Genomic DNA, 27,472 nt, shown 5'->3' with positions numbered 1-27,472 from the left:
AGAAAAAGGATGGTCTCATTCTCCTCTGCCCTATCAGATCTCACTTGGAGATATGGATGCAATTCTGGATGTAAAGATTTTGATAATTCAGAGAATGTCCAGAAGGAGGCATCCAGGTGGGAGAAGAATCTGGAATCCATGAAATATGAGGATTGATTGGAGGAATTTGGGATGTGCAGTTTAGAAAAGAGAAGATTCCAGAGTTCTATGTTAGTTGTCTTTAAGTACCTGGAAGGATGCCATGTGGAATCAATCAATTAATGAGATTTATTAAGCTTTTAATATTCAGTGGCTATTGTGCTAAGTGCTAAGGATACCAAGAAAGGCAAAAAAGGTCCTTGTTCTTAAGGTCCTTTTAAAAAAAATTTTAAACTTTAATTTATTTACACATTACTAAAATATTCTTGTTGTAAGCATAAACATAATACCTCCCCCCCACAAAAATATAAAATCTCATGAGGAATAAAGTGAAAGAAAGAGAAAAAAATGTGTTTTAGTCTGTGTTCCAATACCATCAGCTCTGTCTCAGGTGGATCACATTTTTTAACATAAGTCCATCAGAGAAGTTACTTCCATATTTTCCCACAGTTGCTGTTGCTGATTGTAATTCCCTCCATCCATTCCTCCCCACTATCATCTATTATATTTCCTCTCTCCTTTCACCCTGTCCCTCTTCAAAAATGTTCTGTGGGGCAGTCGAGTGGCACAGTGGACAGAGCACTGGCCCTTGGGCCAGGAGGCCCCAAGCCTACATCCCACCCCAGAGACTCAGCAACCACCTGGCCCCATGTTACTGGACAGGCCACCCAATCCCAGCACCTTGCATAAAGTAAAAAAGGAAATGTGTTATATCTGACTGTCCTCTCCCATGATCTGCCCTTTCCTCTATCACCCACATCCCCTCTCCCCGTCCCCCTTCTCTCCTTTTTCTTCTAGATTTCTCTACCCTATTGAGTATGTATGTATCTATGTATGCTGTTTCCTTCTAAACCATTTCTGATATTTCCCTCATTCCCCCTCACCTTCCCCCTTCCATGCCATTGCAAAAGCTACATGAAATGTCTTTTACATGAGATATCTTAGTCTATTTTATTCTCCTTTCCTTTTTCCCCAGTACATTTCCTTTTCACCATTGACTCCATTTTTATAATATGTCTTCAAATTCAGCTCTCTCCTGTACTTCATCTATAAAAGCTCCTTCTAGCTGCTCTATTAAATGGGAAAGTTCATATGAGTATTATCAATCTCCTCTTCCCATGCAGGAATACACACAGTTCATCATCATTAAGTCCCTCATAATTTATCCTTCTTGTCCACCCTCTCTATATTTCACCCGAGTCCTGTACTTGAAGGTCAAACCTTCTGTTCAGCTCTGGTCATTTCAACAGGAACATTTGAAATTGCCCTGGTTCATTGAAAGTCCATCTTTTCCTTTGGAAGAGGATATTCAGTTTACCTGGGTAGTTGATTCTCTTTTGCCTTCTGGAATATTACATTCCAAGCCCTACAAGCCCTTAATGTGGATGCTGATAAATCCTGTGTGATCCTGACTAACTCCATATTTGAATCATTTCCTTCTGGCTGCTTATAATATTTTCTCTTTGACTTGGGAGTTCTGGAGTTCTGGAACTTGGCTATAATATTCCTGGGGGTTGTTTTGGTTTTTTTTAAGATCTCTTTCCAGGAGAGATCAGTGGATTCTCTTCATTTCTATTTTACCCTCTGCTTCTAGGATATCAGGGCAATTTTCCTGTAGAAATTCTTTAAAAATGAAATCAAGGCTCTTTTTCTGATCATAACTTTCAGGTAGCCCAATAATTTTTAAATTATCTCTTCTGGTTCTGTTTTCCAGATCAGTTGTTTTTCAATGAGATATTTAATGTTTTCTTCTGGTTTTTCATTCTTTTGGTGTTGAATTATTGTGTCTCGATTCCTCACAAAGTCATCAGCTTCCTTTAGCTCCATTCTATATTTGAAGGATTTGTTTTCTTCAGAGGGCTTTCTTATCTCCCTTTCCAGTTCTGCTTTTTAAAGCATTCTTCTCCTCAATAACTTTTTTAGGGGTTTTTTTTGGGGGGGGGCAAGGCAATGGGGTTAAGTGGCTTGCCGAAGGCCACAGAGCTAGGTAATTATTAAGTGTCTGAGGCCGGATTTGAATTCAGGTACTCCTGACTCCAGGGTTGGTACTCCATCCACTGTGCAACCTAGCCACCCCTCCTCAGTAACTTTTTGAACTGCTTTATCCACTTGACCTAAGCTGGGTTTTAACATGTTATTTTCTTCAGCATTTTTTTTTTTGGATCTCCTTGACTAAACCGCTGACTTCATTTTCATGTTTTTCCTGTATTTCCCTCATTTCTCTTCCCAATTTTTCTTCTACCTCCCTTACTTGATTTTCAAAATCTTTTTTGAGCTCTGTCAGAGCCTGAGCCCAACTTCGATATTTTTTCGAGTCTTTAGATGCAGAAGCTTGGACTTTCTCATCTTCTGATTGTGTGTTTTGGTCCTCCATGGGACCAAAGTAATTGTCTATGGTCAGGTTCCTTTTTTCTGTTTATTCATTTCCCCAGCTTGTGCCTGGTTTTGGGGTGCTTCCTGAGCTTTGGGGCATTGTTGGGACATCCCCACAAGGACTTCAGTTCCTTCAAGATCTTATGTGAGGCTCTGACTTCTCTCCTGGTCTGTGAATGACCACAAGCTCACCCTTCTTCTCTGTGTTGTGAGGATGGCTCCCTGCTCTATAGGGGCCCCAGACTGCAATCAGGGTCTGAATATGGTCAAAGCCCCAGAGTCCTGTCCCAGGGACAGAGGACAGACCTTGACAATCTCCTTCCACTTTCTTACCTTCTGTGGGCTGAGTGCTCAGGGAGTAGCTGTTGGGCAGCTCCCTGGTGGGCGGCTCCATAGGCCTGCTTCCATTTCCTAGGATCTGGGCTGCACTGAGGACCTCGGTCGAGCTGAGGAGGGCCATGCTGGCCTGGGCTTCACTCTTGCTCTGGCAGAGGTCTCCCGGAAGATCTTCCAAGTTGTTCTTGGTACTCTCTGTGGCAGGTCAGGAAACTGCTTCTCCTGCTGCCCTGGGGCTATTCCCCAATGGCTGAAGTTCCTTCTCTCTGGTGCACTGCCACCCCTCTCCAAACAGAACCTTCCCACTATTTTCCATGTTACCTTGGACTGGAGAATTACCTTACTGGATCTTTCTGTGGGTTCTGTCTCTCAAAAATTTAGAGTCATAATTTTAAGGTTTTTGAAATATCTTAGAGAGAGCTCCCAAGAAAGGCTGTTTTCTTGATGCCATCTTGGCTGTTCTCCCCAAGGTCCCTCTTTTCTAATGAGGGAGCAAACATCTAAATCAAATGAAGACAGGTGCAATTAGAATAGATAGATGGACAGTAACTTTAGAGAAGAGGATTTTGGCCCAGAGCTACTTAATCTGGTATCCATGAGCCTGACCTGGGTTCAGGGTCCAAGTTGTGGGGATTGTATGCTTTTGAATATTTTCATAACTATCATTGGTTTCCTATTTTCACCAGATGCCAGAGTTATCTATGACTTCCCAGAAGGCTAAGAAGCCCTGCTCTAGCAGCTGGGGGCACTGGGGTTGGGACTGAGACTTAAAGGTAGCCAGGGATTTGGAGAGTCTAATGGAGGAGGGAGAGCCTCCTTGGAATTTGCACTGGAAATAACAGAACAAAATGAAGGAATGAAAAAGATTGAAGTGCCTACTATGCACCAGGCAGTTTGCTAGGTGGTGTTGATCAGATTCAAACACGAGACCAGCCCTGCCTTTGATGTGTCCTCAATGAGACAATACCTAGAGAGGAGCCGTGACCAGGAAAGAGAATTGGGGCTGCGGGAGTCACAGCAATGACAAGAGCAGGGAGCCATAGGCATTTACTTTCCATGTCTTTTCAGAAGTGATGGTAATATGGAGTTGATTATTGACCTCAGAACAGGAGATGAAAACTGGGTGTGCCATTGGAGAGGAGGGGATTACACATCTAGTGGCTGATAACCCTGGTCCATGGTAGCTGAATGTGCAGCATGGACAGGGGCCAATTCTGTATAGTGGGTCAGATGAGTTTGTATTCATTCCCTAATCTGGACATCTCAGATCTTGGGTCAGCATTTCAAAACTGAGTGAATCATTTTCCGGAAGGAGAGGAGTATAGTCTTTGGAGGTCTGGTCTGGAGGCTGATATTCCAGAGTGAAAAATGAGGCAGAGACAGGGGAAATGTTGAGTAGGGAGTTGTGATCCAAGATGAGTAATGGCATCTTAGACAGCCTGGGACCAGGGTCTCCATGGAACTGGAAAGAGAGAGAGAGAGAGGGAACAAGGTAATGGGGGTTGCTTTTATTGCAAGCTCTTAGGCCAGATCCTTTGTACAGCCTTGCTGCCCATGGGGCAATGGGCTGTGAGAAATCCCCACAACATAGACACCCATTCATTGGATTTTTAGACCATTCTTTGTTTTGTTATACTTACTAATATTTTTTGGATTCTGTGTCCTGACCAATGGAGACATCTGGAGTCGCTTTATCTTTGGCACATAATTTCTACTATGGACATGTTCAAGAGACCATGAGGATCAGAAAAAATGTCTAGTTTTCCATCTTGTTGGTCATGACCTGGAAGTTCACTCTTTCAATTATAATATTTTATTTCAGTTACTGATTTTATATTGTAGAGAGAAAGATTTTTGAAGTTTTAGAATGCAGTTTCAGAAACTACAGACACATCTAACACAATTAGAGTGATCATGGATTTAGCTCCGGAAGGGGTTGTAGAGGTAGTCTAGTCTGAGCCTCTCATTTTAAGATGAAGAAACTGACACTCAGGGAGGAAACAATCACTTGTCCAAGTTCACACACACACACACACACACACACACACACACACACACACACACACACATTAAGTTACAGACTCTGAATTCACCCCTGAATTCTCTGATCCTTAAAGTGAGTTTTTCTTACCCTTCACCTCATCTGTTCCACAATGCCTTTTAACTTGTTTCATTACAAATAAAATATCCAAAAAATTTGACCTGTTTGGGACTTTTTGTGACAGGAGGAAAATGAGTGTATGAGCCCTGGAGTAATGAGTGGAGAGATTGATGTCTTTTCTGAAGATGGTACTGAATGGACAGCCCAAAAATTGCAAGAGGTAATTGTATCAGATGAGCGCCCAAAGGTAAAGTTTGCGGCCAGATCCCCATACTGACTCCCTCAGATCATCTCCTGAGAAGCCAGAATGGAAACATTTTCAGGGTAATACAGGTCAGCAGGGATAACCAGAAGAAGACCTTTCAAAGAATCAAAATTTGGACAACCACAAGAGGAAGACCTTTCAAAAAAATTAAAAAAAATTGTATTTCTTTTATGACTGAAACCCCCAGATTCTTTGAAGGCTGAGCTTTCCTTGCCTAGCCCTTCAGTTCAGTTCTCAGAGGGCAAGATAGCTCTGTTGTTTAACAATAGCATTGTATAATGAAGAGTATTGGGTTGGATTTCTGAACACCTGAATTCAAATTATGCCATTTACTAGTTTTGTGACCTTGGGCAAGTCAATCACCTTCTCAGAGCTTCAGTTTTTTTATTTGTCAAACAGGGAATGGATAAAATCATCTCTAATATCTTCTATCCCTATCTTCATAATTTGATCCCCTCCTACTTTTAAACCTTATGCTCTATCACATAATCTATGACCCAGTGACACTGGCCTCCTTGTACTCCTGGAACACAATACTCCATCTCCAGACACACAGCATTTTCCCTGATTGTTCCCCATGTCTGAAATGCAAGTCACATACTGGTTGTCCTGGCTTCTTCCATCCCAGCCAAAATCCCATCTTCCATAGGAAACCTTTCCTGATGCTCCTTAATTCTAGTCCCTTCCCTCTTGGATTATTTCTACTTTTTCCTGAATATATAAATACAAGAGATATTTAGAGAAAGCTGGTGGCATAAAAAGCACTGGGCTTGGAGTAAAAAAGACCTGAGTTCAAATCCAGCCTCAGATACTTCCTAGCTGTGGTGACTCGCTTAACCTCTGATTGCTAACAAAAGGATCCCCTGGAGAAGGGAATGGCAAACTACACCAACATCTTTGCCAAGAAAACCCAAGGTCCATGGGATATTGGATTGAACAATACTATCATTGTTTACTGTTATCTCTCCCAGTCAATTGTGCTTTCCTCAAGGACAGGCATTAGCTTTTGCCTCTTATTGTACCTGCAACACTTAAAACAGTCCCTGCCACATTGTAGATGCATAATGGATTTCTGTTCATTTTAATCTGATATTTTGCATCAATAAAACATTCTCCCCCAGCCAGGACTGTATCATAGCAAACAGACATTCTGAATGCTGTAGAGAAGTTCATTTATCTTGCCAGTCTACTTTTCAGGGATGTACACATTGATGATAAAGTTGATGCACACATTGCCAGAGGTGGCTGTTTGAGAGACTGAAGGAAAGTTTAAGAGAGAAAAGTAAACTACCCATTAAACTGAAGGTCTACAGAGCCGTTGTGCTGGCCTCTTTGTTGTAGGCCTGTGAAACATGGACAGTCTACCAGTGCCATGTCAGGAGACTGAATCACTTCCATTTGAATTATCTTAGGAAGATTCTGAAGATTGCTTAGTAAACGGACACCGAGATTCATTCTCAAAGTTGAACAGTTAAGCAGTCAGTCTCTGCTCTAGAGAGAACAACTCCAATGGGCTGGCTGTGCTATTTGAATGCATGAAGGATTATTTCATGGTGAGCTCACACAAGACTAGTGCTCACAGGGAGGTCCAAAGAAGTGATACAAGGACACTCTCAAGACCTCTCTGAAGAATTTTAGAATCAGTTTGAGACATGGTAGATCCTAACAAAGGACCACTTAGCATAGTGTGCCAGCGCCAAAGAAGGTTCTGTACTCTATGAGCAAAACAAAATTACAGTAGCTCAAAAGAAATAATTGAGATGTACAAATTTAGAGCCATATCCTCTCCAAATGTTCATAAGGACTACTTCTGCCTGACGTGTGGAAGAACCATCTCAGTTTGTATTGGTCTGATCTGTCATAGTCAGACACATGGTACCTTGGCCCCAACATAATGATGTCATTTTAGTCTTCTTTTGAAAATGAAGGACAGCAGCCAACCAGAAATTAATATTTATTCCTGTTTAAAGAAGAAGAAACAGGCATTTTGGCTACCAGATTTGTCTATGGTCTCATAGCTAAAAAGATTAGATGCAGTATTCGAACTGAGATTATCCTGTCTAGCATTTCCAGACTACTACTCTATTCACTTCATTACACCGTCTCTCATCTAGTCCTTTTGGGATATGTAGCCTACCATGGGCCTCAGAATGCTTTCCAGGAAACCCATCACTTATGTTGCCTCATACCTAGCTACAGGAGCCAGCTGGTTATCTAATCAGCTGCAGCTGAGAAGAGCCCATTCATTAATGATTTTTTTTCTGGGTTTTCTTGCTTCTTCTTTATAGATGTTTGAGGTGACCAGTTTTCCATCTAATTGCAGCACCATTGATCTGACGGATCTCACTTTTCCTGAAATGATTCCTGAAAAGGGGCCTGAGAGATGTTTGCCCAAAGGTAAGGGTAGCTTTATGGAGTTTGGGTGAAATGAACCTTCTCCAGAAGTCTGTATATGAACTCATATGAACTCCCTAAGTGAGAGAGTTCCTCAACCTTTTTGTCCTGTTCTCTTCCCTTCTTCCTACCCTTCTCTTTCTCTCTCTCTCTCTCTCTCTCTCTCTCTCTCTCTCTCTCTCTCTCTCTCTCTCTCTCTCTCCCCCTCCCTCTCTCTCTTTCAGTCTCTCAACAACTTCCATGAATTTAACTACCATTTCTATACAGATGACTTCCAGATTTCTATGTATACGTCCAGTATCTCCTCTAAGCTATGGCCTCATGCCTATTGGACATTTCAAATTGATGTCCAAGAGACATCTTAAACTCAACAGGTTGAAAACAAAATTTAGTATCTTTTTGCCAAACCCTCCCCTCCTTTAAACTCCTTTATTTCTACTGAAGGTTCCACTGACTTTCTAGTCTCCAAGTTTTTGAACTTTTATATTACCCTCAACTTATCACCTTCTGTCACTCAGTACATTCAGTCAATTGTCAAAGCTTAGTGTTTCTATCTCCATAACATACCCCATAGCTGATAGATTTTCTCCACTCCCTCAGCTATCATCTTAGTTCATTCCTTCATCACCTTTCACTTAGGTATTTTGGACTAATTTTTAAAAATGAACAAAAATCTATTTTCTCTTCCTTCGATCTCCCACTTCCTTCAATCTCCCACTTCCTTCATTGCAAAAACAAAAACATTAACTTTGAAACAAATAAGTATACAAAACAAATCCCCACATTGCTTGAGTTCAAAAACTCATTTTACCATGTTTATTTACTCCTATCTGTTTATCTAATATGTTTCACTGCTCAACCTTTCTTTTCCTTAACCTGTACTAATTCGTTCTGATGGTTGCTGCTTTGGAATATAGTTTGAAATCTGGTACTGCCAAGTCCTCTTCTTCCCAGGTTAATTGAGAAACTGATATATTTTCCTCAAGATTCTTTATCTTTGGTTCTTCCAGATATATTTTAATATTGTTATCATCTAACTCCATAAAGTAATCCTTTGGTAGTTTAATTAATTAATTAATTTAGATAGATAATTAATTTAGATAGAAGTTAAACTTTAGAAATGTAAATTTTCCTTTAATTACTGCTTTGATTACATCCCCAGAATGTTTTGTATGTTGTCTCATTGTCATTATCATTACTGAAATTACTGAAAATTGTTTTTATGATTTGCTTTTTTAACTCACCGATTCTTTAGCATTGTTATTTTGTCTTCACTTAATCTTTAATCACTTCTCCAGTATCCCTTTACTGAATATATATTTTTTTCATTGTGATCAATAAAAGATAGGTTTAATATTCTGCTTCTTTGCATTTTTTGCAAAGCATTTAATGCTCTAATACATGATCAGTTCTTTTAGGTACCAAAACATAGCTTCTTAAAGTCAAAGAAGAGAGTTGGGTGATAGGTGGACCCCAAAGGTGGTTGAGAAACCCGAATAAGACTCAGTAAGTCCTCACGTCATAGTTGTCAGTTCTCCCTGAACAACCCATATCCCTTTCTATTCTCAATCAGTAATTGCCAGTTGATTATACCTAACATTTCTTTTTTCAGAAAGATTTTATTTCAAATTTTACAATTTTCCCCCAATCTTGCTTCCCTCCCCCCACCCAATCTCCAAAGAAGGCAGTCTATTAGTCTTTACATAGTTTCCATGCTATACATTGATCTAAATTGGATGAGTTAAGAGAGAAATCATATCCTTAAGAAGAAGAAAAATAAATAAAATATAAGAGATAGCAAGATTACCTAATAAGATACCAGTTTTTTTTAAATTAAAGGTAATAGTCTTTGGTCTTTGTTCGAACTCCACAATTCTTTCTCTGGATATAGATGGTATTCTCCATCACAGACACCCCAAAATTGTGCCTGATTGTTACCCTGTATGTCTAACATTCCTAAAATTATATTTAGGCCCTCAACAGCTTTCATTCTTTATTGGGGGTCAAAATTGTGTATATATGAAAAGGGAGTCACATCGAGGTCTTCCATAATTTTCCTGTCAATTTCTCTGTATAAACTGTAGCCTTTTAAATTATTTAGATGCTATGATAATTAATACATATATAGAAAGCATTGTTATTGATTCATTGTTAATGGCAAATTCCAGCATTTGTAATTTCTCTTTTTATCTCTTTAATTAATTTTTATTGCCTTGTCTGAGATAATGTCTGCTGAGTAGGATATGATGCGTAAGGGGTAGAGTCAGTACAAAAACTTTGGAAGAAAAGAGGCATTCTTCTTTATTTCATTTATAAGAGGGACACATGATTTCAGGCTCTCTTCAGCAGGGAGAGATTTTGAAAGTGGTAAACACGTAGGGGAATATAGCCCCTCAACCAAAGCTATTCCTAATATATCAAGTTATACTTAGCATTCTTACTACCACTCTGAAATCATGTATGAAAAATTTATTTTGAAGTCCAGAAAGTCAGCAATGAAAACCAGGTAAGGAAAAAAGGCAGACAGACTTGGGCCCTTTAAATAAAGGCTCCAAGATGAACTCATCAATGGAAGAAAGAGAAACATTCCAGGGTGAGCAGGGATGGTAAGATGCTCCATTGAGGACAGCTTCCCCCAACCCCCCCCCCCCCCCCCAAACAAGAGGCACAGTAGAAAGAGCTCTGGCTTTGGAGCAGCTATTTTATTTCAAATTTTGCTCTTGCCACATCATACCCATGTGACCTTTGGACCTTTCTAACTATAATTGTCTGATTCTTTGATTCTTCCTTTGTGTTCTCACTCTAGATCTGGGAAATTGGGAGAATCATCAATAATAATTGAACCCAAGGGAGTGGTGGAAAGTAATGTCAGATATTCAGAGGAATAGAAATTGGAGATGATTGACTGAATGTTTTTAACTTTAGCCTGGTTGATTGGTACAGTTAGATACCATGACTTCTTCCCCTTAGGCTCACTAGAGCCATGGGTGCCACCATCTGGTATGAGAGTCTTCCTTTTTCTTTTAGGCTGTTACAGATTCTTTCCCTGCTTTGCCCTGAATGTAAGAAAATCTCCAGGAGTCCTTTGGCTGAATCTGAGGGTAACCTGTTACAGAATCGTCAAGCACGATTGGTTTGAGAGTTTCATTATCTTCATGATTCTTCTAAGCAGTGGAGCTCTGGTAAATAATGGTCGTTTGAATTCACTAAGCAATTCAGCTCAATGGTATAGTGGGTAGAGCCCTGGACTGGGAGATAAATACACTGCCATTAGGGGAATTTACATTCTAATATGATAAGATAACACAAAAGGGGACTTGAAGTTGGAAAGCAAGCAGCAAGTAGGGGTGGGTAGTATAGTGCTGGGCAAGATGAAGAGCAGGCTTACTAATTGGAATTCAAGCTCAGGACTGGGTACTATTGAAATGTCATCTTTTTTTTAAAAAAATGCTAAAATATTCAAATGTATCTTTTTCAATATGGAAATTCTTCTCACCAATACAGGCCACAGCCCTGGTTTTGATATTATAGTCATTTTTTACATGCCATAAAGTCTTTTATGTCCTAAGGTTCATGAGGCAAGGACAGTTCACCATCTCTCCACCTTTAAAGTTTGGAAGCAATGATTGGAATGAGTGGAAGAAAATGACACTGTAAAACTTTGATTCTACAGAAGAATGTATTGGAATGTATTGGAAGTTCTCAAATTGGAATCAGGAGCATAGTTTCTCTAAACCCTCTCAATGTCTTTAGTGGAGAGATGAAGGAGGAGTAAATGAGATTCTTCTAGATATTAGTAATATGCTAACACTGGATTTGTATGTAGAAACTAAGCTTTCCTAATATTTTTTCCCTAATATTCTAAATTGAGAAGCAAAGAGCAATTGCTTCAATTGTAGAGGGAACTCATGTAGCATGGCTACATATTTTGGGCCCCCCAAACTGGGATATATGATCTGATCAAAGGTATTATCATTTACAAAGCTCTATTCCCTTAATTGGGGAAGATTTTAATCACAATGATGGTGCCATCCTGTAGCAGATTATGACAGGTCCCAATTTGACTCTAATCAGTACAGTAATAAACATATCTTTGGAGTTGCATAAAAACATTTTCTGCCTCTGAAGTATGGTAGATAAACTCCTTTTCAATAGAAGAAATGAATGTTTTCACTACAGACAATACTGTATACTATTTAAGGACCTTCATTTTATAGATAATGATACTGCTGCTCAGGGAGATCACTGAATTGCCTATTGTCACTTGGGTATGAAGTGGTGAGGGCAGCACTTGATCCTACTCTTTGGCGAAGGCTCCAGCGCACAACATTGCTTATGTGGTAGATATAGAATAGGGAATGGGGAAGAAGACAAAGGGAGTCTTGTCCATATTCTGTATTGGAGCGATTTTTCATGCACGAACCAGGAGGCTCATCCATGAACCATAAATGAACATTGTAAATCTTTTAAGCAAGCCTAGTCCTTAACACTTAACACTTGTTCAGTCCAACCCTGGAATCTATGTTCCAGTCTTACTCGCCTCCTTTGTTATGATTGGAGTTAACCTTGGTTTTTAAAATTGGTATCAAGCTGGAAAGGATTCAGTAATGATCTTAGGGCTGAGTTGCCTGTCTGAGTGCCCAACCAGTTAACTATAGAGATACTGATCATTGTTTGGTTGGCTATTAGAGGATGAATTCTTTGGTTAGGGTAAACCTTGAACTGAGTGGACGCAAATGGAGTCGTGTATAAAATCTTTCTAAAAGCTAAAGTGTGATTTAAATGTCAGTCATTGTTAACAATATTATATTGTAAGCAATTGATATATAAAGTGGGTAATGGACAGAAGAATTAGCAGAAATGACATCAATAATAGTCAGGGTAATTTCATAGAAAACTAGCCCAATCTAAATCAATTGCCCAAACAAATAGACTAAAAGAGTCTAAAAGTTGTCTTAGAAAACAGCTGCCTATCTCTCAAGTGGAGATAATGGCCAAATACTGGCTTTGAGATATTAACTTATCTATAAAATATTAGAGAAAGGTGAAAAGTATTGGTTCATAGGCAAAGAAAAACACAGGAGAGGAAGCCAATTTAAATAAAAACTTGTCAAGAAATACAAGAGAACAAAGTAACCTTGAAGATATTTAAGGATAAACATAAAAAGAGCAGCATAAAAAGTTTTGCAGCAAAAGCTGCAAAACTTTGTGTAACAAATTATTTTCATCATCAGGGATGGTAGAAATGCCAACCATCATAGTCCTATATGTGCTTATAGAAACATCATGAAAAAGAACAAAGACAAGATTGGACCACATTTATATTAAGGAGATCCAATCAAGGCAACATGGTTATACAGGCAGTGAGGAAACAATACACAAAGTATTCAAAGGAGGGGAAGATAGTGAATGAACTGAAAAAAATCTCAGACTTTATTAATTCTGGGGAAAAAAGGTGACCAAGAGAATATCAATCATTATTGATCTTTACACCTACTTTCTCATTCATAAAAAGCCTTTCTCAGACTCATCTACTTATATAGTAAGGGTATTTGAAATGAGGGTGGTATTAGAAGGATATAGAGAGGTTTTCACAAGTGAAATTCTCCAACTGATGACATTTTTACTGTTATAGAACTGACTGAAGCATATAAGATGCCACTGTGCTTTTTGTTTGTTGATAATGAAGAAGCATTTGCTGCTATAGAGCAAACTATTGCTTTCTTCCAGCAGGAGGTCTTTCTCTTCTCACCCCCTTTATCTCCCACCACGAAAATCATTCATTCTGTCTTGAATAGATATCTGATAATTCTGGGTCTTCCAGATGCTCTTCTGAACCACATTGTCCTGGTTATATCAAGTCCCAGAACATCGTAGCACCTTAGATAGCATTCTAGCGCCATCATAACCACTCGAAAAGGTTTGGTCTTATCCTCTAAGGAGACAAAGAATGTCTCTTGTTCAGATTATGACATGCAGTCTATCTGTATGTCTACCTGGGGCAGATGATACAAAGTGGGCAACAACTTGGCTTTTATACTAAACAAGAAAAGACCTTTATAGTTATAAGGAATAGATTCTGAGAGCTCTGGGTGATCACCCAGAAGTATAGGATGTGTGGCTTTTGCACACCAAGAAAACTACTATAAATTCACCTGGCATTTTTGGAAAATGTAAGTATTGGCAAGCCTATTAACATTCTATATAATGAAGAAAGTAATAAGGTCATAAGCCATTATATTGTGCTGAATGACCACTGTACCAGGAATGTGGGCAGAAATACCCAAATAGGAACCAAAAATCTATTGTCACTCAAGGGCTATGGGCTATGACCTTTTTTCTCTCAATGGAATTGAATTAAAATGTGCAAAATTGTCTAAAAGAAATAAATATTTAAAAAAAATCAATATCAGAGACAATATGATATATTCCTAGAGTACTGGACTTGGTGACACCAGTTGTCTGATCATAAGTAGGCCATGTGTACTCTCTGAGCCTCAGGCAACAATCTAAAACTTCACTACTAAGCTACAGACAAATTGCATGTTCATTATTGGAGAGATTTCACAGGTGCCTATATCCTTGACATGTTAGCATAATTTATCTGCAGTTACTATGTAAGACAACAGGAAAACATGGTCTCTGGAGTCATGAAGACATGACTTCCTGTCTCAGACACTTCCTAGCTTATGTGATCCTAGGCAACTCAGTTTGTCTTAACTGCCATCTTTATATGAAAAACAGGAATAATAATAACATTTCTTCCCCAAGGTTGTTGAGGACCAAATCATTTTGTAAACTTTCAAGTGCTCCATTAATGCTATCAGCTCAAGAAAATTATGATCTTTCTGATCTTAAGAAAATGAACACACCCAAAATAGAATGATATAATGTAGGTCTAAATACTGAATGGTACTAGTATGCAACCTGATCACTATAGGATTTGAGATGAATATGAGATTACTGTTGCTTGAGATTGTAAAGGAAGATTTCATGAAGAAGTTAGATTTTTAACTGAACCTTAAAAAACAAGAAGAATTTGTCTATTCCAGGCAAGATGAGTTGTATCTGCAGAGACTGAGGTTGGTAAAGAGTGGGGCAGGGAAATCATTCAGAATGCTATTAAAATAGTCAGAAAATGAGACTTTGATATGGGATTCACTAAAGAAGGAGGTATATGTTTCCTGTTTCATTTCTATCTACCTAATAAAGTAACCTAATTAACTGGAATTAGTCAACTTTTTGTCCACAAAATATCATCTGATTTCATTAGCAGGTTAACACAGGATCATGGCTCATAAATTTAAAGTTGGAAGGGACTTTAGGATGCCATTAAGTCCAATCTTGTCTTTTGGGTGAGGAAACTAAAGGTCAGAGAAATTAATGGATTTGCAAACCCTCACAGTAATACGTGACTAAATCTTTATTTGCATCCAGACCCTTGGACTTCATATTCCCTGCTTTTTAAAAATAGTAACATTATTTATTTATTTTTGTGTAGAATTTGCAGAAATAAAAGCCCATGGACATATTAAATATAATACTTTGTCATTTTAGACATTTGAAGATTGTAAGCTTTCATCAAGACCTACCATTAAGGAGTTGCTGAAATTTGCCGATAAGGTTTTTACCTATGTTTTCATCCTGGAAATGTTTTTAAAATGGGTGGCGTATGGATTTAGGAAGTATTTCACGAATGCATGGTGTGTTCTTGACTTCATCATTGTAAATGTGAGTTTAACATCGACACTCTCTCATTTAGGGTGGGAGATTTGCTGGGACATGTTTGAGTATGATGACTAATGTTCAAGGAGGCTGTCTCTTAATAGAAAGTGTGAATCCAGGAAGCCATTTTTTAAAAAAAGAAATCTGAATCATTCTGACTCCTTTGTTTTAATTTTCTTACAAACTATTTTGGAAGGAGAGCCAGTCTTGAAATCAGGAAAACCTGATCTCAAGACTTGCCTCTGCATGTACAGCATGTATGACCATAGGCAAGGGGCACTTGAGCTGGTCACTATGACCACATGTTGCAAAGGAGCCAACCTGTATTGATGGGTTAAGGAATTCGTCCTCAGGAATTCTCTATCCCAGTAAAATCATGCCTAGTCTCATCCTATTCAGCACCACCATCTTCTGTTTTACCTTCATTTCCACTTATTGTCTCCTCCCCCTCCTGCAGAACTTTGCTGGGGCAAGGGAATAGTAAGGAGCTTGATTATGATGACTTTTGTGCAAGGAGACTGTCTGTTAATAGAGTGAATCTAAGAAGCCATTTCTTAAAGAAATCTGAGCAATTCTGACTCCTTTGTTTTATTTTTCTTATAAACTGCTTTGGAAAGACAACCAACATTGAAATCCTTATAACAAAGAATAAATACAGAAGAGAAAAAAGTAATTCATCACAATTAACAAATGCTTTAACCAGCATTCTGGTTGCATTCTAAACTTCTAATCTCCAATCTCTGCAAAGAAGGAAGGGAAATGCATTTTTCATTTCTTTTTCTGGTCAACTTTGATTGCTATCATTATAGAGCCTTTGGCTTTTAAAAATTCTTTCTATTTGCATTGTGTCAGTAAATCTATTGTTTGCCTCATTCTGCTTTCTTTGCTTTTCATTCATTCATTCATTCATTCCTCATGCTTCTGTATTCTTTAGCTTCGCTGTTTCTTATGTTGTAGTAATGTTGCCCGCATTTGTGCCCTACACTTGATTTAGGTCTTCCCTAATCAATGTACCAGACCAGTCACTCCCTCCACAGTCCAAGTGGTGTTGGGCAGAGAGTGTACAAGAGGGCCATGCTTCAAGAAGATCAGTCAGCCTGCAGATGCCATTTAATTGATTAGCTTTCTTAAATTGAGCCTCTACACTAGGCTGATCTCCATATTAACTAAGGAAACTGATCCCAGAGCCAAGAATGGAAAGAGGGACCTGCTCATAGATGATTTTGTAGTCTATCCTAGCATTAGCACAGCACTTGGAAAGCAGTAAGTACTGTATCCGGCTGTTTCCTTTAACAACAAATATATTATGCCAATTGCTCTTTGTTTTTTCCTCCTAGGTCTCTATCATAAGCCTCATCGACAATGTAGATTCACCCAGCTTAAGTAAAATTTTTAATGTTAAATCCCTTCGAACACTGAGGGCCTTCAGGCCCTTGAGAGCATTGTCCCAGTTTGAGGGGATGAGGGTAAGTCTTGGGGAACCCAGGGAAGCTCAGTCAGCAGGGAGATGAGTCGAGTACTGTCTTGAAGTTTTTCAACAAGAGGCAGAAAGAAATGCTGTCCATTGTATCTATTTGGTCCATGATTATGTCTCCATCTCTACATAAACATGTGCCCTTATGCTATGTGAGAATATATGACAGTATATTGTACTGAGGACTTTGAGTTTGGAGCCAGAAACCCTTGGTTGAATCCTAGGCTTACCATGGGTTGAGTAATGGGATTAAGTCCCTAGAACTATGAATCTCAAATTTATCATTTGTAAAAGGAGATCATCTACAAAAGTCATCATTTTGATCAATTAATTACTAATCAATTAAGAGACTATCATGTCCCAGGAAATGTGCTAGATGATGGTGATCAAAGTACAAAGAATGAAACAATCCTTCCTCCCAACTAACATATTCTAAAAGGGAAGACAATAATGATAATAATGATAATAATAATGATAGAAAAAGAGTAGATACAGCTAGACCCAATGTCTATCTGTACCCAATACCAAGTAGTTTGGAAAGAGAGTAGCCTTCGGAATGTGGGGGTGGTGGTTAGAAAAAAGTTCATGCTAAAGATGCTTTGTGAACTGAAGAGGGACTTTGAAGCAGAGGTTAGGAGGGAGGGTGTTTCATGACTGGGAGATGGCCAGCACATAGGCAAAGAGGTAAGCCATGGGGTGTGATGTGGATACAATAGAGAGAAGCCAGTTTGACCAGCTCATTGAGTATAGGATGGGGAATGATGTCTAAAGAGACTGAAAAGATAGACTGAGGCCAGATTGTGAAGGATTTGAAAAGATAACCAGAAGAAATTAAATGGGATCCTAGAGGAAATAGGAAGCCAGTGAAGTTGTTTGAGTAAGGGAATTAATTGCAGGGTCACATCTGCACATAAAGAAAATGACTTGGGTAAGAACATGGAGGTTTGTATTAGAGAGGTGAGAGACTTGAGGCAGAGAGACCAATTAAAAGACTCTTATAATCACTGAGACCAGAACAAGGGTGGCAGCTGTATGAATAGAGAGACCTGAACAAGGGTTGTAGCTGTGTGAATAGAGAGTCAATGATTGCATTCTAAAGATATTATGAGTTAGAAATGGCAAGATTGAGTACAATAATGTTTTCCCTTATTGTAGCATTTCTCTTTTACAGTCTTCTTTTAATATGCAAATATTCACATTTGATGACTTATTAAAGGTTGCCTCATATAACTCTTAGTCTTAGACATGAAGTGAATTGTCCAAGGTCATACAGCTAGTTAGCAAGAGAGGTGAAATTCAAACCTGATCTTTTAAACCCTAAATCTGACAGTGCATCATGTGGCATTAGGTGACATAGGGATAGGATTGTAATTTATTTATTTATTCATTTTTTTTGCAAGGCAATGGGATTATATGACTTGCTCAAGGTCACACAGCTAGGTAATTATTAAGTGTCTGAGGCTGGATTTGAACTCAGGTCCTCCTGACTCCAGGGCCTGTGCTCTACCCACTGTACCACCTAGCTGCCCCAGGATCATAATTTAGAGAGAGAGAGCATCTCTAGAGTTCATTTAATCTAACTCCTTCCTTAACAAATGAGGAAACAGAGCTAGAGAGATTAAGAGACTGATCCTATTTCACCCAGGGAGCAAATGGCAGTTGGCATTTGAATCTTTATCTTTGACTTCAAAGGGCATCTAGGTGGGACAGTGGATAGGGCACCAGGTCTGGAGTCAAGAAGACTCATATTCCTGAGTTTAAACTTGACCTTAGATACTTACTAGATTGTTTGGCCTTGGGCAAATCACTTAACCCTGATTGTCTCAGTTTCCTTTTCTGTAAAATCAGCTGGAGAAGGAAATGACAAACCATTCCAGTTTCTTTGCCAAAAAAAAAAAACCCAAAGGGCTCCTGTAGAGTTAGAGGAGACTGAAATGACTGAACAATAACTTTAACTTCAATTCTATCCCTCTTTATATACTATATATACTTTATATACTATACCTTTAAGAAAAGTCTGAGACTGCCAGTATCAGGGAAGGTATCAGGAAGCCTTCCTTTCCCCTAAGGCCATCTCTGTTGAGTAGGAGTGGATCATCTTTACAAAGAATAAATGTGTATCTGAGAGCAATGAAGCCTATTTGTACAACAAGGGATGAGAGAGTGGGATGAGGGAAGGACTTAGACTAATGACATGCCTTTCTCTGATCCTGTTTTCTGCAGGTTGTTGTCAATGCCCTTGTTGGGGCCATCCCTGCCATCTTCAATGTTCTGCTTGTCTGTCTCATCTTTTGGCTCATCTTTTGTATGCTGGGGGTGAACCTTTTTGCTGGGAAATTTGGAAAATGCATCGACCAATTCAAAAATGACATAAACGTCTCCAGCGTTAGGAACAAGACAGAGTGCAGAAATGAAATCTACCCTGATGCATGCTGGACCAATGCTAAGGTCAACTTTGATCATGTTGGAATTGGTTATTTGGCTCTTCTTCAGGTGGTACGTAAGAGAACCACTCTCCCCTCCCTCACAGAACACAGAGGGACAAGGGGAAATCTATCACACCCACTTTTCCTATCCTATGCTCATCTCCAAACTTTTTCCTGACTCTCCTTTCCATCTCTGTATGTCCCTCTACAAGGTTCCTCCTTGAAACCTTTGCTTTTGATGTCTTTTCCCTCCCTTATAATTAGACAAACCTTATCCAGTTTTGAATGTGCCAACTCATGGATCTTTTGTTTTATTTTTGCCTTTTTCCCCCCAGGCAATGGGGTTGTGACTTGCCCAAGGTCACACAGCTAGGTAATTATTAAGTGTCTTAGGTTGGATTTGAACTCAGGTCCTCTCTACTCCAGGGCTGGTGCTGTATCTATTACACCACCTAGCTGCCCCTCAGGCATTTTCTTCTAGGACAATTGTCACCCCTTTCAATAGCTCTTTACTTTCACTACTTAAAACATTTACTTCTTGAATTTTTACTTAATTATGTATTTAATTCTCTTTTTTTGTGAGGATAATGTCATTAGTCATTTTCCTAGACAAGAGCTGATAGTTCCTATCAGAAGTTCACCATTCCCAATAAACTGATCAGGTCAAGCAAACATCTGAGTTCCTTCCCATCATTGTGAACAAACACAGACTAAAAGTCTAGTCTGGGAATGTTAAATAGGACCCACAGTACCTAGGCTAATCTCAAACAGGGAGATTCTAAGGGGGAGGCAGAAAGTCATCTCTGAGGCTGGAAAGGGTTGGGATTCCAAGGCAACATGGACAGGAAGTTTCTGAATCATCACTAGCATTTATATAATGCTTTAAGGTTTGCAAAGCACATTTCAAATAGCATCTCTTTTGATCTTCCCAATGACCTTGTGAGATAGATCCCATTTTACATTTGAGGAAGATGATGCAGGAGGAGGAGTTATTTAAGTATCTGAGGCTAGGTTTTGGTGACTCCAATCTCCCTGCTCTAGCCATTGCGTCAGTTAGCTTCCTGGTTTCAGTGCATCCTTTGAGATTTCTACCTGGAAAAGAAGGCCTTAATGGTCTTTAGGCCTTAATGGTCTTTGAATTGTCTCAGCAGAAGTTATACAAGTGGCCAGAATCAGGGGACTAGCATGAGAGATGCTCACAGGCCTTGATTATTGTAGGTAAAGCTTCTCTACAGCAAGATGTTTTCTTCCTGGGCATGCCCATGTCTTTGAGTTAGTTCATCCCTAGAAAGTGTGTGGTGTATGGTTTCTTCCTTAATAAGTCTAAGTCTCTTACTAGGAACCATATCTCAAACCTGTATTCTGTGCAGTTTTTAATATGGACTCCACCAAAACTTTTTGTCTCATAGGACTTAGTCCTGGGGGTACAATGTTTAAAAAGAAGCCAATCAAATCCAGTTTCACCCACAACTAGCTACGTGACCCTGAGCAAGTCATTTAATCCCATGTGGCTCAGTTTTGGAGAAGGAAATATCAAACCACTCCAATAACTCTGCCAAAAAAATCCCAAATGGGAGCTGAAGAGTCTGATTCAAATGAAATACAACAACAAAGGTCTAATTAACTGCTTCATCCAGAGAGAGGGTCAGCACTCTACTTGTGTGGATTCTGGGGGCCAGAGATAGACAATCATGCACTCTCAGTTTATTAGATTATGGATTAAATTTGCCATTAACCTGGATATTCCCGTCTGCTTATTCCTGCACCTCCCTCTCCCCATATCAAGCTATCTAAGAAGCCTCAATATACTGGAACCTGATCCTACTGGTCAAATTTTGAGTTTGAGCATTTATATCTTAGAAACTGACAAATGCCTCAAACCAGGGCTTGATTGGTTTTGATGACTCCGTTGTCTTAAGATACTGATGTACTTTGTGTACATATTTTTGCTGGCAGGCTGATTGTTGAACATTAACCAGCACACCCCTGATGAGAGAAATAATAAAATCAGTTTGACAAGGGGAAAATTGATTAGGGAATCTAGTATTTAATGGAAAGAATTAATCAGATGATTGTAAGTGATAATCTAGGGAGATATGTGCTCAACTTTGGGGATATACTTGTCAAACTGATAGACCGTGCAGTTTCCTCTTACTAGAACTACAAATATGCCAGTAGAGTCTTCATAGATACAGAAGGAGTTTTTGAAATGATCTGATCCAACTCAGGCAAGAATTCCTTCTCTAGTCTTCCTGGCAAGGGATCATTGGTCTTCATTTCAGGTTCCTTTAATAATGAGAACTTGTTTCCTCCCAAAGCAGTTCATACCATTTATAGACAACTTTTTTTGACAATCGATTTTTCTTTGAATTGAGTCAGAAACTGCCCCTCTTACTTAGAACTCAAGGTTAGATCTAGACTAGCTCTTAGAGAGGACTTTGTTCAATCGACTCATTTTATTCTTTTTTTTGACAAGGTAATGAGGTTAAGTGACTTGCCCGAGGTCACACAGCTAGGTAATTATTAAGTGTCTGAGACAAGATTTGAACTCAGGTCCTCCTGACTCCAGGGCTGGTACTCTATCCACTGCACCACCTAGCTGACCTTCAGTCTGCCCATTTTAAGAAGAAATTCAGGGCAAGGGCAGCAGAGTGATGGACCTCTTGCTTCAAAGACTATGGAATTTGGAGGGCGGCTAGGTGGCACAAGTGGACAGAGCACCAGCCCTGGAGTCAGGAGGGCCTGAGTTCAAATGCAGCCTCAGACACCTAATAATTGCCTAGCTGTGTGGCCTTGGGCAAATAACACCAACAACAACAACAGCAAAGACTGTGGAATTGGAACCATTATTTCCTCCAAAGGACTCATGGATGTTGTGTGAGAAAGGAAACTTTCCTGTTTAGAACTGAGTTTAGACCTTGCATCTGGAAAAAACTACCAAACGTAAAAGACTTACTTTGTGATATTGACTTCCCCCTCCTGGGATAAATGATTTGTGAAGAAGCTGTCTGGGTCCAGTTGGTTCCTCAGAAGTTGCCCAATTGTCCTTTTGTTTGATGCCCAGAGATCAATATGACTGAATGAATAAACCAATATTTATATACCAAACCCTGGGGTTACGAATGGAAAAAGCCAAGTCTTTGATTGAAGGAGACAAAATATAAAAGAAAGTTCAGCTGCAGGATAAATAGAAAGATGGATGATCTGAGGTGAGTGGCAAGCTCAGGACTTTAGGCTGCATCATTGGAATGGCAGGTGTCGGGAGGACTGGAGGAAATTGAGAAAGAGAAGATAATAAGACCTGGGGATTCTCCATATCACTGGAAAGAACAAAGTCAGTAACATCTGTGATCTGTCAAGTAGCCCAGATGAGTTCTAGTTGGTTTCCAGGGAGAGGGCAAAAAGGAAGGTAAAAGTAAAGCCATAACTGTGTGGTAGTGTTTCAGCCCAACTGATCTGGAAGGTTCTCTGCTTAGATTGTCATAGACATTTGAAAACAATTAGTAGCCCTTTCCTCTAGGGTGGAATTATAGATAGGTTATTAATGGGGGTCAATCAGTTCAAATTTTTTTTGCCCCTTCTTACTCCGTGTCCCTATACACTACAGACATAGAACCCTATTTTTTTAACTTCTTCATTTTCCAAGTTGCCTATATCTATAACTTTATTTGTAAATTATCTTCTATCAAATATAATTGAACCTGCTTGCATTTTCCAGCTGCCTTTTCAGAAAGTAGAGAAAAACATGAGTATTAAATACAAATTGAAATCATATGGGCTTAGGATTGATATGGAAACAAAGCAAACACAAGCACATTGTTAAGCCTTAACATAAGTAGCCACAAGGTATCCTGGGTAGCACTTGGCACTTGAAATCTTGGGGTTGAATCCTTCCTTAGCATCTGTGAGGCTATGGCTAAGAAACTATGGGTATGACTATGGCTTGTCTATGGAATGGGGACAAGACTGAAAGTAGTTACTCCACAGAGTTGTTGTAAGACTCAGAATAAATAATGTTTGTCAAGTATTTTGGAAACCTCCAAAACCAATGCAAATGGTACCTATTATTACTATCAAAGACATTATTCAGAGGAGTTTAGCCAGAGAAAGTCATTATAATGGGGAGAATCAAAGAACCTAAACTACCTTAGTCAACCAATACTTGACTTATTTGCCAACCAGAGATATATATATTAAGCACAACCACACACACACATCAATGGCTAACAATATAAACTTGTTATTCCATATCAGACTGGTGAAAGATTATAAATAGCTTTGCTCAATGAAACAGAGAAGCAGTGGAAGATAAAGCCAGTTAACAAAAAGTTGGTAAGGAACCCATCTAAACAAGATTATGAACAGGACACTCAAGGATGAAACTGGAAAGGGAACCACAAGCAAAAGAATTGTGGGAAAAGTCAAAACTTTTCATAACCAGATCAATTGTCAAACCACCCTAGCTGGCTAATATTGCAACTATAACATTACAGTCATAGCTAGATGAACTAAGGAGGTGATAGAAATGGCATAAAAGAGAAAAAAATGAGAAAAATAGCTGGACTAAATGAAGCACTGTGTTCAGTTAGTTAACAAACATTTATTAAAGAGACCAAGGGAATATTCTTTCAGAAAGTGAGATTTGAGCTGAATCTTGAAACCAGAAAAGCCATGAAGAGGAGACAGGGAGAGCATGTGAGATCAACATTGAAATTGTTTGAGGCTAAAGATGGAATGTCTTAGGTAGGGAACAGCAAGGGGATAAATGTTCTTGGATCATAGAGAATGCATGAGGGAAAGGAAGGTAAGGTGACTAGAAAGGTTGTAAAGATTTTAAAAGCTAAACAGAAAATTTTACATTTGATCCTGGAAGAGGATCCAGTAGAATTTGCTGAGTAGGAGGTGGGGCATGTAACATGGTTAAACCATAGTTAAACAAGATCGCTCTGGTAGCCTAGTGACAGTTATACTGGAGTAGAGAGGGCTTTGAGTCAGGAAGGCCTATACCAGCAGGCTAAGGCAAGAATCCAGGCTTGAGATGATGAGGGACCTGTAACAGAGTGATGTCTGTGTTAGTGGAGGGAAGGAGATGTATGTGAGAAATTTTGTGAAATCGAAAGGATAAGACTTAGGAACAGATATATACGAAGGGATCAGGAGCATCAAAATAATACCAAGGCTATGAATCTGGGGACAGTGGTGTACTCTTCAAGAAGAGAAGTTTGAGGGGAAAGACAATACATTTTGGTTTACTATGCTGTAATTAGATGCCTGCAAGACATCTGGTACAGGTTATCAAGAGGCATTTGTTGATAAAAGACTGGGACTCTGGAGAACGTTTAGAACTTGATATGTGGTTATGAGAATCACTGGTGTAGAAGTGCTAATTGAATCTATGGGAGTGGATGAGATCAGCAAGTAAGATAGTATGGATGAAAAACAGGGCTCAGGATAGAAAACTGGTAAGCGCCACAGTTAGTGCGTATAGTTTGAATGAAGATTCAGCAGAGGAAGCCGAGAAGGAATGGGATGACCACCAAGGAGAACCAGGTAAGAGCAATGTCATAAAAACTCAGGGAACAGAGTGCGGGGAGAACTGAGTGGTGGAGAGTGTCAAAAGCTGTGGAAAGGCCAAGAAGGATGGGGACTGAGAAAAGGTCATTAGATACAATTGGTAGATCAGTGTTAAGTTTGGAGAGGAAAATTTCAGTTGACTGTAGAGATTGGAAGCCAGATTGAAGAGAGCTTAGAATCAAATGAGAAGAGGAGTGAAGGCGCCAAGTACAGATGACTTTCCAAGGAGTTTAACCATGAATGGGAGAAGAGATATTGGATACTATTTAGTGGGAATTCTAGGATCAAGTGAGGGTATGTTAAGGATGAAAAAGACATGAGTACAGCAGGGAAGCAGATATAAGAGACTGACAACTAAGAAAGCAGAGATGATTAGGGGGAGAAGTCTGATGGAGAAGATGGGTTGAGAGGGACGAGGGTTTTCCTTGCAAGAAAGATGGGTAAGAGAAGAGATTAGATTGAGAGGTTCAATATTTAGCAACTGAATAGGTGTGTAGAAGGTTCAAATGAACCACTGATACCCCAAACATTAACCTTTCCAGTCTCCTTACCTTCCTTTCCCTCCTGCATTCTCTATGACCCAAGAACATTTATCCCCTTGCTTTTCCCTACCTAAGACATTCCTTCTTTAGCCTCAAGCCATTTCTTTTTTTTTCTTAGTTTTTGCAAGGCAATGGGGTCAAGTGGCTTGCCCAAGGCCACACAGCTGCTAGGTAATTATTAAGTGTCTGAGGCCGGATTTGAATCCAGGTACTCCTGACTCCAGGGCCGGCACTCTATCCACTGTGCCACCTAGCCACCCCAGCCTCAAGCAATTTCAATAGTGATCTCCCATGCTCTATATTTCATGACTTTTCTGGTTTCAAGATTCAGCTCAAATCTCACTTTCTGAAAGAATATTCCCTTGGTCTCTTTAATAAATGTTTGCTAACATTTGAGGGACTACAAAGAATGTGATGCCCTCTCTATATAAGGAAAGTCTGAGGAGGAATGGGTTGGTTGTGGGGGCAAAGATAATTCAGTTTTGTATAAGGTGAGTTTAAGATGATTTTTGCACATGCAGTTGGAAATGTCCAATAATTTTATTATGTGGGATAGGGAGATTAGAAGAAAAATTAAGGCAAAAAATATACAACTAGAGTTGATAATTAAATTGATAGTTGATAATTAAACCCCGGGAGCTGAAGAAGACAGCAAATGAGATAGTGTAGAGAGACGAGAAGAAGCTACAACATAGCCTTGGGTTATAAGCACAGGCTAGTTTGCTGCCATGATGAGCCAGGAAAGATGTTAGTGAAGGCAGAAGAAGTAAAAGAAAATTGTTATGACAACTCAAAGAAAAGAGAATATTCAGGAAGAGATGGTCAATAATGTCCCATATTATAGAAAGGTCAAGAAGCTGAGAATCAAGAGGAAGTCATTTGATTTGACACTTTAGACATTGTTAGTGATTGTGGAAGACTAATTTTTTTTTGACAATTTTGATTAATTTCGAAAGACTGTGAAAGGTTGAGAAAAGAATTGAGAAGTGAAAGATATGAGGGCAATGAGTGTGTAGTCAATTTTTTTTAGGAGTTTGACTATAAAACTCATTCTTGGGGCGACTAGGTGGCACAGTGAATAGAGTACCGGCCCTGGAGTCAGGAGTACGTGTGTTCAAATCTGGCCTCAGACACTTAATAATTACCTAACTGTGTGGCTTTGGGCAAGCCACTTGACCCCATTGCCTTGCAAAAACCTAAAAAAAGAAAGCAAACCAAAAAGATGATGAATCCAATTTTGCACATATAAGATACTAGGAATGAAGGGGACCTTAGGTTATATCTAGTCCAACCCTTAATCGGACTTTCTATAGGACCAATAGAAGTGAGTTGCATTGAAATTAAGTGAAAGAGTCAAGATATTGAACCCCAAAAGGCTAGTATGTTTTCCAACCACCCTGCCTGGATGAGACTAAGATAAATTTAAGCATCCATGTAGAGTTTTGCAATGAGCAGCTGGACAAATAACAGAGCAGGTTTAAGATTTGTTGTTGTGGAATTGATGATGTTGGACTGTATGGTCTAATCGGGACAGAGTCTCAATACTGACCAGAATTTATAGTTTGGGAGTAACAACAGGAGCCAGAAAAAAAAGTACCAAAAAACCAGGAAAATTTAGTGTAGCTACAAACAAAAACAAATTATCGTGGCAAGGTTCAAGGAGTAGTTTGTCAAGAGTCAAATCCTAAAGATAGTGTGAAGCAAGAAAGAAATTTATCAACTTCCTTTGAGAAAAATTATTTCAAGTGGTGATGATAGGGAGCCAAAATACTAAGAGGTTAAGAAAGGGGAGGACGGCTAGCTAAGGGAGCCAAAATACTAAGAGGTTAAGAAAGGGGAGGACGGCTAGCTAAGGCATTTGAGAATGTTAGTAATAAAAATGTTGACAGGTAGATTGCCAAAGGTGGTGGCTGCCTTTTGTTGTTGTTCTTGCTGGCAGTTTTGGTTTGCAGTTAAGAGAGATTTGAGCTAATATATTATTAGAAGGATAAACTGGAAGATGACAGATTATGCTGGAGAAGGGGTCATTAGAGAGTAAGATAAGACGAGGTGAGGAGGGGTTAACTTCAAGGTAGAGATAAACCTCTTATTCTGCCCAATTTCCTTAACTTTCTTCTATTGCCC

At 39.2% G+C, this 27,472-nt stretch overlaps 1 protein-coding gene across 3 annotated transcripts in view; it reads left to right on the top strand.

Annotated features, from left to right (window-relative positions):
• The window catches only part of SCN11A (sodium voltage-gated channel alpha subunit 11), a 197,404-nt gene that overhangs the window by 142,701 nt on the left and 27,231 nt on the right, over nucleotides 1–27,472 (top strand). Inside the window, exons 23-28 of one of the 3 annotated variants that reach the window (XM_074199107.1) lie at nucleotides 5,073–5,168; nucleotides 7,502–7,610; nucleotides 10,635–10,789; nucleotides 15,165–15,338; nucleotides 16,670–16,798; nucleotides 19,030–19,302. In XM_074199107.1, the coding sequence (XP_074055208.1) occupies nucleotides 5,073–5,168; nucleotides 7,502–7,610; nucleotides 10,635–10,789; nucleotides 15,165–15,338; nucleotides 16,670–16,798; nucleotides 19,030–19,302 (936 nt within the window). The remainder of the gene's footprint in view (nucleotides 1–5,072; nucleotides 5,169–7,501; nucleotides 7,611–10,634; nucleotides 10,790–15,164; nucleotides 15,339–16,669; nucleotides 16,799–19,029; nucleotides 19,303–27,472) is intronic. The other 2 variants (XM_074199105.1, XM_074199106.1) reach the window with 2 other exon arrangements.

The sequence above is a fragment of the Macrotis lagotis genome, chromosome 8 (genome assembly GCF_037893015.1).
Source record: "Macrotis lagotis isolate mMagLag1 chromosome 8, bilby.v1.9.chrom.fasta, whole genome shotgun sequence".
NCBI lineage: Eukaryota > Metazoa > Chordata > Mammalia > Peramelemorphia > Peramelidae > Macrotis > Macrotis lagotis.
The sequence above is the reverse complement of the archived record's forward strand: the minus strand, read 5'-3'. Positions and strand labels throughout refer to the sequence as shown.